The 13,515-nt window shown below is 39.6% G+C and overlaps 1 protein-coding gene across 1 annotated transcript in view; it reads left to right on the forward strand.

Moving 5' to 3' along the window:
* LOC132094858 (rap guanine nucleotide exchange factor 4-like) overlaps window positions 1-13,515 on the forward strand; it is a 94,692-nt gene that overhangs the window by 6,321 nt on the left and 74,856 nt on the right. The window contains exons 2-4 of the mRNA XM_059499489.1: window positions 9,215-9,357; window positions 9,538-9,626; window positions 11,696-11,842. Coding sequence (XP_059355472.1) covers window positions 9,215-9,357; window positions 9,538-9,626; window positions 11,696-11,842 — 379 coding nt within the window. The remainder of the gene's footprint in view (window positions 1-9,214; window positions 9,358-9,537; window positions 9,627-11,695; window positions 11,843-13,515) is intronic.

Here is a 13,515-nt window from a genome sequence, read left to right on the forward strand (position 1 = left end):
TTACATAAATAGCATGGCTTAGCACTGTAGCGAATGCTAATAAAGAATACAGAGAAACACTGACCACTTTAGCCTGCTTCTCAACCAACGGCAGAGTCATTTCCCAGAAGCAATCTTCACAGTCAAACAAAATATGATTCTTCAACTCACACACAGTTGTTGAAAACACCACGTAGCATGGAGTGATAAAGAAACAAACTAGCAGATAACATCACCGCTACATGTGCGCTTTGGTCACCGTGTGTGGCTTACGGCGCTTACAGGCGCTACTTCCAGTTTTTAACCATGTCAAAATAAAAGTACGTATTTTCAAAATAAATTCAAAAACAATAAATAAATTACATTGTTAACAGAACCTTATAAACCATTGATGTAAATACACAAATATACCTTCAAATATAAACAAAACAATGACATTGAAGAGCTAACCTACTTATTCAGCCTCAAGCAAAAGTACTGTTTTGTGTATTGACCTTTCTATGTAAACTGGCTTATTTGAGCGTGTGCCTTTACGGTCTAGTGTTGTGTCACTAAGTGACAGTTTGAGTTTTCTGACTCTTCCGTCAGCTCCTTGGAAGACTTCAACTACCTTCGCCAGCTTCCACTGATTTCTTGGTGTGCCATCATCTTGCAACAGGACAATGTCATTCACTTTAGCATTTCTCCTGTCCTTGTTCCATTTGCTCCTCTGCTGTAGATTCAGCAAATACTTCTTTCTCCACCTGGTCCAGAATTCATTGGACAAGAACTGTACTCTCTTCCATCTCTTCTGAAGGTAGAGATCTTCCCTTACAAACTCACCAGGTGGTGGTGCGATTATTGACGATTTCATTGTCAATATGTGGTTTGGAGTTAGGGGTTCAGGTCCTAATGGATCATTGAGATGTTCTGTGGTCAATGGTCGACTATTCACTATAGCCATCACTTCGTACAGGAATGTTCTTAATGAAGAACTGTCTAATCTTCCAGCAGACTGGTCTAGGATGGATGTGAGGACACTTCTCATGGTCCGTATCTGCCTATCCCAGACGCTGCCCATGTGACTGGAAGCAGGTGGGTTCATGACAAAGTTGCATCCTAGCTCTTTCACACGTTCTTGCTCCATTCCTTTCATTAATACTTGAAATTCATTGCGTGCTCCCACAAAGTTTGTGCCTTGATCACTTTGTAAATGACTTACATTGCCTCTTATGGCAATAAAACAGCGCAACGCATTTAGGAAGGCATCAGTAGAAAGGTAATCCAATACCTCAATGTGGATGGCACGTGAACACATGCAGGTGAATAGAAGCCCATATCTCTTCAGCTCTTTCCTTCCATCTTTGACATAAAATGGTCCGAAACAGTCCATACCACTATAAGTAAATGGAGGGGTTGCTTCCATCCTCTCTGGTGGAAGATCTGCCATTTTTTGTTCTTGATTACACTTTCTGAGCTTTCTGCATTTGATGCACTTGAAAATGAGTGATGACACTTCACTACTACACCCTAGGATCCAAATCCCACTGGAACGTAGTTCATTGATGGTCATTCCACGACCCTGATGCTCACCTTCTCATGATAGTGCTTTATCAACAATCGAGATACATGATGTCCTTTGGGGAGGATAGCTGGGTGTTTGACATGAGGGTGGAGTGTTGCTTGTGTCAATCTACCTCCCACCCTCAGGATATCTTGGCTATCCATGAAAGGGTTCAACTTGTGCAGCTCGTTTGACTTGCTCTTTTGTACCTCTTTCTTTTGTTTAAGAGCCTTGATTTCATCACTGAATGCCTCTTCTTGAACTGCATGGATTATGAATCGTTAAGCATCCATTCTTTCTTCAAGTGTCGTAACTTCATTGGATCTTGTTTTAAGACCTTTCACCTCTTTTGCAAAACGCCTTGCTATGGCTCTTATAGGGATGGCGAAAACTAAAAAATTTCTTGACCGACCACCGAGCCTCATTAGCCGGTTGAAACCGGTTAACCGATTAGTTTAAAATATGGTACGCTATTTGAAATAACAGCCATTTCGAGCCACAGCTGCAATTTCGCAACTCTGTCGCATCTCTCTGCCGCTCTGCCTCCCGCACACACACACACACACTGCCACTCACGTCACTTTTTTAAAATCCCCTACAGCGCGAAACATGAGTCCCGCAAACGCGGCGCCGAAGAGCTTGTTGTATGTAATCGTAGGACAAATGGCTCCTTAGTTTCAAATGGTTTGGGTACAAGGTGATCGCTTTGAAAATAAAGGCGTTTGTCTAAGCTCTAGAAAGCCCTCACCGCTTACAAAGTCAAGGGGTAGCATGTCTTTTTCAACCATTCCGCATATCTTTTGGGTAATATTCTCTAAGCGCTGTTTGTCACATTTCCTACCTGCTAGCATAGATGACATGGTAGGTTGGCTTTGGCTACCTTTCTCACCTGAAGAGGCTTGCGGGTGTCGCGAGGCGTGGTCAGCCGGGTTATTTTCTGAGGCAACATATTGGCACTGACTTGGTTCTGTGCTCGATTTGATCTGCTGGATCCGATTGGCTACGAATACATGAAATCGCTTTTCATCATTGTTAATGTAACCAAGGACGACCTTGGAATCGGTCCAAAAGTATTCCTGCAGATTTTCGATCTCCATTTCTCTCTTTAGCAGAGCACCTGTCCTTGTGGCTACAACCGCAGCGGAGAGTTCCAGTCTTGGGATTGTTGTTACTTTCATCGGAGCAACCCTTGCCTTCCCCATAACAAGAGCGCAATGGACTTCTCCAGACTTCGAAACAACCCTAAGATAAGAACACATTCCCTAGCCAGAAACACTAGCATCGGAAAAATGATGAAGTTCACACTGTAGAACTTCCTTGGCTGCCAATGGTATGTAGTGCCGTGGTATCTCTACCGAAGACAGATTATGAAGGTCTTGGAGCCATGCTTCCCAACGCGGCCTGAGGTCATCAGGAAGTGGCTCATCCCATCCTACCTTGTCTTGGCACATCCTTTGTAGAATCTGTTTACCTTTCAAAATGATAGGTGCCACAAATCCTAGAGGATCAAAAATTGAGGCAACTGTTCACAGTACTCCTCTTTTGGTAAAAGGATGCTCTTTTACCCTCACTCTGAACTGGAATTTATCTGAGCTAATGCACCATTGGACCCCAAGAGCCCGTTCCATCTTTTGCTCACCCAAGGGCATATCCAGGTCAGCTGCAACTTCAGCAATTTCTTGCTTTGGGATTGTGGCCAGAACCTTCTTGTTGTTGGTAATGAATTTGTGTAAGCGGAGTTTACCGGTGTTGCAGAGGTCTCTTGCCTCTCTAACAAGCTCGATAGCTTTTCTTCACTGTCCAAACTTGTTAATCCATCGTCAACATAAAAGTTGCGCTGTATAAATCTCACTGTAGCTTCACTAAACTTGCCTTCTCCTTCTGCAGCCAGGTGTTTGAGCCCAAAGTTTGCGCATCCAGGTGACGATGCAGCACCAAACAAGTGAACCTTCATGCGGAACACTGACGGTGGAGCTTCCATATTGCCTCTTTCCCACCACAGAAATCTGAGGTAGTCTTGGTCTGAGTCTATGTTCTGCACACACTTTGTTGTTTGGCAGACTTGGCCTCTCTTCCTTGAAAGGCAATGGCATTTCGTAATGCCCATTTGGCTTTTGCTTGATTCCTTCTTTCAGTTTCACCACAAACCTAATATCTTCTTGCGACATTAGAACTTCTTCACTAAACTTCTCAGTAAAATCTGACTCAAAGACCTTGAGTATATCTGAAGGAGTGATCATTTCCTTAACTTGAGTTCTATAAACAAAATGGACCTCAGACTTGAGCTCTGTAGAGGGCTTGGTAGCTGGCTGAACTTTCTTTATGATGATACGGTGGCTCACACCGATTTCATCCTCATGACCATAATCAACTTCAGTGCTGCTGTAGTCGATAATGCTCCAACCCAACACAGACTTTTGTGCATTTGGCTGGTTTTCATTGCCCGTGATGACATCTCTGGGAAGTAAAGCTTGTGGACAGTTATACCCGATCAACAATCCTACTTCACAGTCGAGCTCTGGAGACATTTCATCTGCCAAATGTTCCAAGTGAGGCCATGACTTTGCGGTTATGCTTGTGGGTATATGGGATCTGTTTGCTGGTATGTAATCTCTGGTATAGGTTGTTGGGAGTTTGATTTTTGTGTCAGAGCTGATGCCTCTTACCTGTAGTCCTTGCACCTTTTGGCTATTCACCACTTTTGTTTTTGATGTTATCGTGGACACTTTAAGTTTTACTGGCTCTTTCTTGGCACCCAATGTTACAGCTGCATCCTTCAGGATGAAGGTTGTGTCGCTCTGACTATCAAGTAAAGCATACACTAAAACTTCCTTGTCTGGTTCCATTGTCGTGGAGACATAGACTGGAACAATAGATGAAGTATGCGTACTGCTCTTCTCTTGAACAACTCTGTTAGAGGTAGCTTGCTGTATTTCAACTGATTCAGACTGTTAGTTCATGTCTCCTTTGTTTTCTTTTGATCTTTCTTGTTTTATTCTTACTCCTTGTTCTTGGTCTTTCTTCCCACGATCTTGATGAAGGCAAGTGGGGTGGCGTTTTCCATATAAGTCACACACACTCCTGGATGTACAAGCTCTGGAGTTATGGCCAAACCTAAGACAGCCAAAACATAATTTCTCCAGTTGCACAAACTTAACTCTCTCTTCAACTGGTCTTTCCATGATCTTGAGACACCTATGGAGAGTATGGCCTTTCTTTTTGCAAAACATGCGTGTAATGCTTGTCTTCTCACTTGTATTAGTGGTGAAAGTCTTAGCACTGATGTTTTGATTTCGTTGATACTTAGACTATTCTCGTTCTGTTGGCTTTGTTCTTTCTTGGTCAGTTTGTTTCACTGCATATAATGATGTGATGGGGTTGCATGCAATTCGAGCCTCCACGTTGAGAAATCTGACAAAGTATCTGAAGTCAGGGAACATTTTGTGTTCATCTTGATAAATCGTGGCTTCTCTGTTCCAGCGTGAGCTCAACCAATCCGGGAGCTTGAGAGTAATCTTTTGGTTTTCCACACAGTCGTTGAGAGATTGTAAACCTTGAACATATGGCATAGCTGATTCCACACTGCTAAGGAAATCAACAAACTCACGAAGATTTTCGCTGTCCTTGGGGCTAATTTTATGCCATGTATGTATCTTGTCACGGTATGACTTGGCAACTATGAATGGATTACCAAATCTGTCTTCAAGTATGTCCCAGGCAGCACTATAAGCTGTTTCTGTTCCTACAAGGAAATGGCATTCATTAGCTCTCTTGGCTGAGCCACCAATATACTTGCGTAGAAAGAAAAGGTTTTCCTGAGTCAGCAGGTTCTTGCAATCAATCAGAGTAAAGAATGAAAGCTTCCAATCATTATACTTGAGAGGATCTCCTTTAAAAACTTCAGGTTCTGGGATTGGAACTCGATTAGCTGTGATTGCTTCAGCAAGAGTTCTCACAAGTTCATTGGAGGCTTCATGAGAGGTTAAAAAGGCTTGAGTGGCTGGAGCTTGAGTGGTTGGGACTTGTTGCATGAGTGGAAGAGCAGTTGGGGTGATGACTTGACTTACAGGGACTTGAGAAAATGTGGCTGGCTGTGGACCAGAACATGAGGTGTACATGGAGGGATATGGGAGAGGGTTTTTAGTAGCTGTGACCTCATGTAAGTGATGGACTTGACTGGGCTTGGCTTGTGGTGCAGGAAGAGCTTGGGAGACTGATGCTTGATAGGAGGAAAAAAATGGATCCATTAAAGGGTTAAGTGCAAGTGGTGGATCGACAGATTCTGAATTAACCTGCAGTCTTGCTTGAGCTGCAACATGCCCTTTAAGTTATTCTAGCCGTTCTAGTTCTCTTCTTTTCCCTTCCAACTTCATTTTTCTATCAGCACTTTCTGCTATGAACTGAACTCTTTTTTTAGCACTCTCTGCTTCAATTTCCCTTTCTTTAGCTTCTCTTTCAGCCTTCAAGATTTGTTCTTCCACCTCAAGTCTTTGAATTTCTTCCTTCTGCTGATGTTGTGCATTTGTTATCTTCATCACCTCTTGCGTAGCCGCAACTTCAGCTGCCGCTTGTTTTGCATTAAGGGACAGGATGGAAGAATGTCTGGATACTTTAGAAGAAGCTTTTGACTTAGCGGTTTTAGCTGAGAAAACACTAGAAACTGTGCTGTCAAACACTGACTTAGCATCATGCCAAGATATGATTTCTGAATCGTCACCATTGCGGAAACGTTGAACATTTGTATTTGCAATCCTAGTGAATGCCTGGCATGTATCATTCATTCTCCGAATGTCAGGTTCAGGACTTGAAATGGCTCTTATTTTGAGGTAAGTATTGTCCATGTCAACTTGAATGGTGTTGATTTCATTTAGAATCTCATCAATCAGATCATCAGCATCATTATTCTTAATGGACCGTTTTAAGCCATTGATGTGATACTTCCATCTTCTGTACATCCTTACAAATCTCACATTTAGATCATTCAATTTGTCATCTAACAAAGCTTTTCCCTTTTCAGTGAGCCTTTGTGTGCGTCCAGATTTCCTAATTCCAGGAGGCAGTTGTGTATCATTCGCACCAACCTGAGATTGTGTTTCCTGCGCTGTGTCTTCAACTTGCTCATCAGCATCAACTTGCTGTGATAGGGTAGTCTGCTCTGCGTCACTATCTTCTTGAAGGTCTCCAAGAGTGACCTCTTCAGTTGGAAAAGTGCTTTCCTTTGAGTGTGACATATTAAATGTACAGAGGTTTAAATGTGTTGATTTAATTAACTAATAAAATAAATAATTTGATAATTTGAATAAAATGTATTCTGTTCTCTAATGTGTGCAAATATGAAATAACATGAAATGTTGAAAATGAAATTAAATGTAAATATAAATCTCTTTGAATACCTTAGCTTAACCTTTGAATATTGTACAACAAACACTACAGTATCATAATAACACACTTCAATGAATGAATAATAAAAAAGGCAATTAACTTTATTAATTAATTAAGTGTGAAAAAACTCTTGGCACAGTCTAAATATGAAAACTCACTTGTAGGAACAATACTTTGATATTAACTTACAACATCTTAGATTCAACTGGGAGAATGGTTAATTTACTTATTTACTTAGTTTCTTGCTAGATAATCAATTGCAGGAAAAGAGAATGTCCACTGCTGCTTTAAGAAGAAAAAAAAAACACAAATGAAATGTCCGTGTGTTATAATGGCAGTACTTGCGCTACTTTCAAGACACTCTCACATGCTTGCTTGTGTAGCCTTGTCCGTCGCCTTTTGGATTCACACGAACAGTTCACATTCATATGATGGCCTCTCCTTTACCGCACGTGGCCTGCAACTGGTCCGTCTTCATCCGCTCGGAGTCTTTACCGATGCAGAAGTGTTCTACTATGCCGCCCATTGATTGAATGCGAGACTCCGGTTCCATTTACAGATATTTATTAACACCGTAGAACTAAAAGTTCAGGTAGAAAAAATAAAAGACAACATTAAACATTGCAATCATTACATAAATAGCATGGCTTAGCACTGTAGCGAATGCTAATAAAGAATACAGAGAAATACTGACCACTTTAGCCTGCTTCTCAACCAACGGGTCATTTCCCAGAAGCAATCTTCACAGTCAAACAAAATATGATTCTTCAACTCACACACAGTTGTAGAAAACACCACGTAGCATGGAGTGATAAAGAAACAAACTAGCAGGTAACATCACCGCTACATGTGCGCTTTGGTCACCGTGAGTGGCTTACGGCGCTTACAGGCGCTACTTCCAGTTTTTAACCATGTCAAAATAAAGGTACGTATTTTCAAAATAAATTCAAAAACCGGCTGCATTTACAGTCATAGCTGACTCGAAAACAACACCTAAGCTCCTGAGGCTCGGTTGGACAGACGAGCCCAAATCACCAATATGTTTTATCTTAGGGATTTTACTTTCAGGGGCAATAATTAGTGTTTCTGTTTTGTCAGAATTCAGGAGCAAACAGTTCTCACACAACCACTGTTTGATACTAGTCAGGCAGTTGGTTAAAGAAGACAATTTAAAGAACTCAGTTACCTTAAAGGAACAATACAGTTGAATGTCATCCGCATACAGATGGTAAGATATGTCACTAAACTGACTAATTATCTGACCAAGAGGAAATATGTACAAGAGGAACAAAATAGGTCCCAAGACAGAACCCTGGGGAACCCCACACGACAACTCAGCAGTTTCAGACATAATCTGATTCACATAAACACTAAAGCTTCTACCAGTCAGGTAGGATGAAAACCATTTTAAAACTGATCCAGACACACCAACCAGATCACAAAGTCTATTGATCATAATACTATGATCAATGGTGTCAAAAGCTGATGAGAGGGCCAATAAAACTAGCACTGTATATTCTTTCGAGTCAGCTGACATCATAATATCACTCAAGACTTTAAGTAATGCCGTTTCTGTGGAATGTTTTTTTCGAAAACCAGACTGGAATTTGTCAAATAATTCATGTTTCTCTAGAAAAAGAGTGAGTTTCTCTGCTACAACCTTTTCTAGAATTTTTGACATGAATGGAAGTTTAGATATTGGCCTATAGCTTATAGGTTGTAGCGGATCCAGATTAGTTTTTTTAAGTACAGGCGTTACAACAGCATGTTTAAAAAAACTAGGAACAACACCAGTTAAAAGTGGAGAATTTATCATCTCAACAATAGAGGGACCAATGGAGTCAAATACTTGTACAAATAGCACAGTAGGGACAACATCCATAGGACAAAATGATGATTTCATAAAATGTAGCAGAGAGCTGATGTCATGTAATGTCACGGGTGTAAAGGTGGACCAACAATGAGCAGGAGACAGTTCACAGGCAAGGTTCTGGGCCCTAGTGTTTGCCCTAGCATCACTGATCTTATTAACAAAAAAGTGAAGGAATTCATTACAGTCAGGTTTAGTTAACACATTTGTTTGAGGGCTAGTTGGAGAAACTATTTTATTGATAGTGTCAAATAAAATTCTGGGATTTCGCTTATTCGAGGATATAAGCTGAGAAAAGAAGTTATTTCTTAATCAGACTTCTAATCAGAACAGCTCCACCATAGTACACTACACACACACACACACACACACACACACACACACACACACACACACACACAAAAGCCAAAGCCATGAGAGCAGTGTTTCTGTGTATGCAGACCGGAGGAGCGTTCGGGGGAGGATGTGGACATCATCTTGGCCCGTCTGAAAAGTGTGAAGGCCTTTGAGAAGTTCCACCCTGCTCTACTTCAGCAGATCTGTCTGTGTGGCTTCTGCGAGTGTCTGGAGAAAGGCATCACATGTCAGTCCAAAACACACACATGCACTCACGCTCACACATACAGGCCTACATGTGATGTGAAAACATTGTTTGTTGACAGATTTACTTCACACATGGTTGCATCGTGACTGGGTCTAGTGTAATGATATGATTTTTTCAATAGGGCACTACCTTCTCTGTGTGTGTGTGTGTGTGTGTTAGTGTACAGGCAGGGTGACATTGGCACTAACTGGTACACCGTCCTGTCCGGTTCCCTAGATGTCAAAGTCTCAGAAACTGCAAACCATCAGGTACGTTGTCATGTCAGTTCTGTGTTTAAAGGCAGGGTAGGTAATACATGTATAAACAACTTTCTTCCAAATTTGTTTAAACTTTCTATATATATCAATGCATAATTAAAATGTAAGTACTCTGATAAAAAGAGTATAAAAATCGAGTGACTCTAGACCGTTTAATCTGTATTAAACACAGCTCATTATTTCCATTTCGGGACGAAACATAGGATTGGCTTAGGCGACTGTCACTCTCTCGCAACCATGGCAACCACCCGTTTGCCACACGACCTGCCCACTTGCGCGTGCACGTTTGATTTGAGGAATTCAACAGGCACGGATCCTAGGAATACCAAAACAATGGCAGAGAAACAGCAAGCAAAATTCACAGTACCAGCCTATGCAGTTAGTGAAGGCAAACCAGGCAAAAAAAGGAAGACAGTAACAGTACAAGAAAAGGCAATGAATAAAAAGTCTTTGGATAAACAAAGAAATAAAACGCGAGTTTATATCGGCGTGGCTTTCCAGCGATGGCGAGAACTGAGGGAACTCAAGGGGCTGAAAGTGACTCCTTGATGGCTTTATTTCTGCTGGACAGGTAAATCTTTCTTTTTGTATTTTGATCATACATATTTTTTTCATGAAGCATGTGTCATTAGCACACGTAGCTGCGTAATATAGCTAACATAACATTACTTAGCGAGCCGTAGTAGAGGCTTTGGAAGGAGCCCAGAAGGGAGGGGGTGGAGTGAATGGAAATAATGAGCTGTCTTTAAAACAGTCGTGAGAGGTTTACAGTCACTCGATTTTTATACTTTCTTTTTCAGAGTACTTACATTTTAATTATGTATTGATATATAAATAAAGTTTAAACAAATTTGGAAAAAAAGTTTTTTATACATTTTTTTACCTACCCTGCCTTTAAATGATAGTGAACAGAGCTTATCCTGTGTCTGAACTATCAAAGAAGTTATTGTATAATACATTTTAGGCCTTTTATTAATGTGCATCATTTAACTTCTTATCTTTCAGAATCCTGAATATCACCACATGACAAATTAATAACTTGATTAGTGAATTAATAAGTGATAATGATCTATACAACTACAATCAATATATCCAGCTTTATTCTTATGCAAACATATTCTCGCTTAGTATTTACTAGATGTGACCATGGAGCACAAAACCAGTCATTAGGTTTTCTGAAAGCTGAATAAATAATCTTTCCATTGATGTATGGTTTGTTATGATAGGACAATATTTGGCTGAGATACAACTATTTGAAAATCTGGAATCTGAGGGTGCAAAATCATCAAAATACTGAGAAAATCACCTTTAAAGTTGTCCAAATGATGTTCTTCAAGAATTAAGGTTTGATATATTTACTGTAGGAAATTTACAAAAATATCTACAAAATATCAAAATATCTATTTACTTAATATTGATTATTTTGGCATAAAAGAAAAATCAATCATTTTAAACCCATGCAATGTATTGTTGGTTATTGCTATAAATATACCCCAGCAACAAGACTGCTTTTGTGCTCCAGGGTCACAAAGAAAATCTTAACTGCTTGATTGCTGCAATTGTATATTGTTGCAAAATGTACACTATATTATCTAACAGCTCGTCTGCAAACATCATCTGCATATGTACAGCACACTAATGTCAAGCAATATGAACCATAAAGCAAATCTGACACTGCTTGATCGCCTGTATTGCTGTAAATGTAAACTGTATTATAACATAGCTCTAATCTGCTAAATGTGACTATAATGCATGAATATATAAAAATATTATAAATATTAGCAACATGATTTTTTGTAAAGCGGTGTAAATCTTGCTATATAAAGCACTAATATAAATAAATTTCACTTGTTAATAGAACATACGCATTCTCACACATTCACTATTGTTCATCAAGGACAGTTATGTAAATCATCATTTACATAACTGTTATTACATCACATTAACAGGTCTCCTTAGACGTGCGGAGATGGAGCACTCAAAAGCTTACAGTATCAACTATTCAGTGTCAGCTCAATTCTGTTCAGTTTGTTCTGATCTGTGTCTCTCTTCATGTTAAGGATGCTGTCACTATCTGTACGCTGGGCATCGGCACAGCTTTTGGGGAGTCTATTCTGGACAACACGCCGCGCCATGCCACCATCGTCACCCGAGAGTTCAGTGAACTTCTGCGGATTGAGCAGAGGGACTTTAGGAGCCTGTGGGAGGTAGGACAGTTTACTGACGCCTATATGAACAACCACCATTAAAGGTGTATGCATATGTTTTGTTGTTTTATTTTGTCTAAATTAGGCAAGTGGAAACTTGAATATTGGTAAAATACATTTTAGCATACTTTTAAAAAGAGTGCTTATTATGGTAATACACTTTAATATAACAATAAACTTACAGTAAGGTCTTATATTATATTAAAGTGCTTACCGTATTAAATGCTATTAGTTCAACTTAACAGTATTTTTTGACCTATGTATATTTTTTTCATGTATTTGTCAAATGTATTTGTAATTACACATTTGTAATGATTAAGTTGCATTTTAATACATGCATACATACACATACATATATATATATATATATATATATATATATATATATATATATATATATATAAACACAGGTGGACATATGTATGTGTGTATATATTAACCTTAAATATAATATAAAATAACACGCTACAGTTGAAACTAATCAAGTAATTTGAATGTGTTTTAGCATGTTAGTCAGTACATCAAAATAAGTGCACTTCCTTTAAAACATGACAAAAGATTATTGAAACAATCATTTAAGATATAGTTTAGAGTATATTACACAGTGCCCTTTTTTAAAAAAAAGTGTACTGAACTATGGACAGCCATATAAAAACAATAATGAATTGAATTGAATTTGAATTTGAATTGACAGTCCCAACCTATTGTTACAGAAAGTAAGAAAATAGGATGGTTTTGTGATGCCAGACATTTCACTTCATACCCAGCTCTACACTTTGCCTACGAGCTGCAACTTATGCACAAAGTTATGTGTTTTAGCTGCTTTCCCCTCAGTGGGCAGCAGGAGGCAGTGAAGGAATCTCTGGTCTCAATGCAGCTAATAAAGAGCCAGAAGTCAGGCGTCAGTAGGAGACCTAAGCACACTTCCAAGGGGGATAGATATGGATTAAAACAGCCTTAAAATAAGCTAAAATAGCTAATCATGAAGATGTCTTATCCCATCCTCTCAAGCCATTGGAAAAGACATGCAAATTCATAGGCCATGAAGAGCATTTGGTTATTAAAACGTCTGTAATTATGGAATGTAACTGTTTAAATGTACTTAAAATTAACTTATTAAGTTATTTTATTATACTGCACATCCTTGTTTCTGAAGTAGGCAGATTTATCATTACAGCAGCTCCCAAAATATTTGAGTCTATGTGGCTTTGGAAATATGAATGTTTTTACAGGTCTTGAATAATGGAGGGCCTCGCAGTCAAAAAGGTTGAGAAACACTGCTTTAGGGTCACGCTATAACTGTATATTTTCTGTATCTTTCTGTAGAGAGTCTGGGGATTTTAGGCGTGTTGTTCTCTCTTCCCAGCACTCAGGACTTTTCTATCACTTAGAAACACAACAGATGAAGAAGATTTTTTTTTGTCCTTTTCAGTCTTTGGCAGAAGAGGCAGCAGTGCTTCTGCTCTTCAGGCCCGTGGGTTTATTTCTATATTAGTCTTTCATTCTCTCGTTTTGTTCCTTTTGGCTCGTGGGCAATCAGAAATTCTGGGCCTGATGGGAAGCTTTTACTGGAGCAGGTCAGAGAAGGACAAAGCAGCCTGGAGCTACACCAGAATGAGAGGAAGACAGGGAAAACAGGAGAGAGAAACAAAAATAGAGGAAAGGAAGGAGAA

This window comes from Carassius carassius, chromosome 19 (assembly GCF_963082965.1).
Source record: "Carassius carassius chromosome 19, fCarCar2.1, whole genome shotgun sequence".
In the NCBI taxonomy this organism is placed as follows: domain Eukaryota; kingdom Metazoa; phylum Chordata; class Actinopteri; order Cypriniformes; family Cyprinidae; genus Carassius; species Carassius carassius.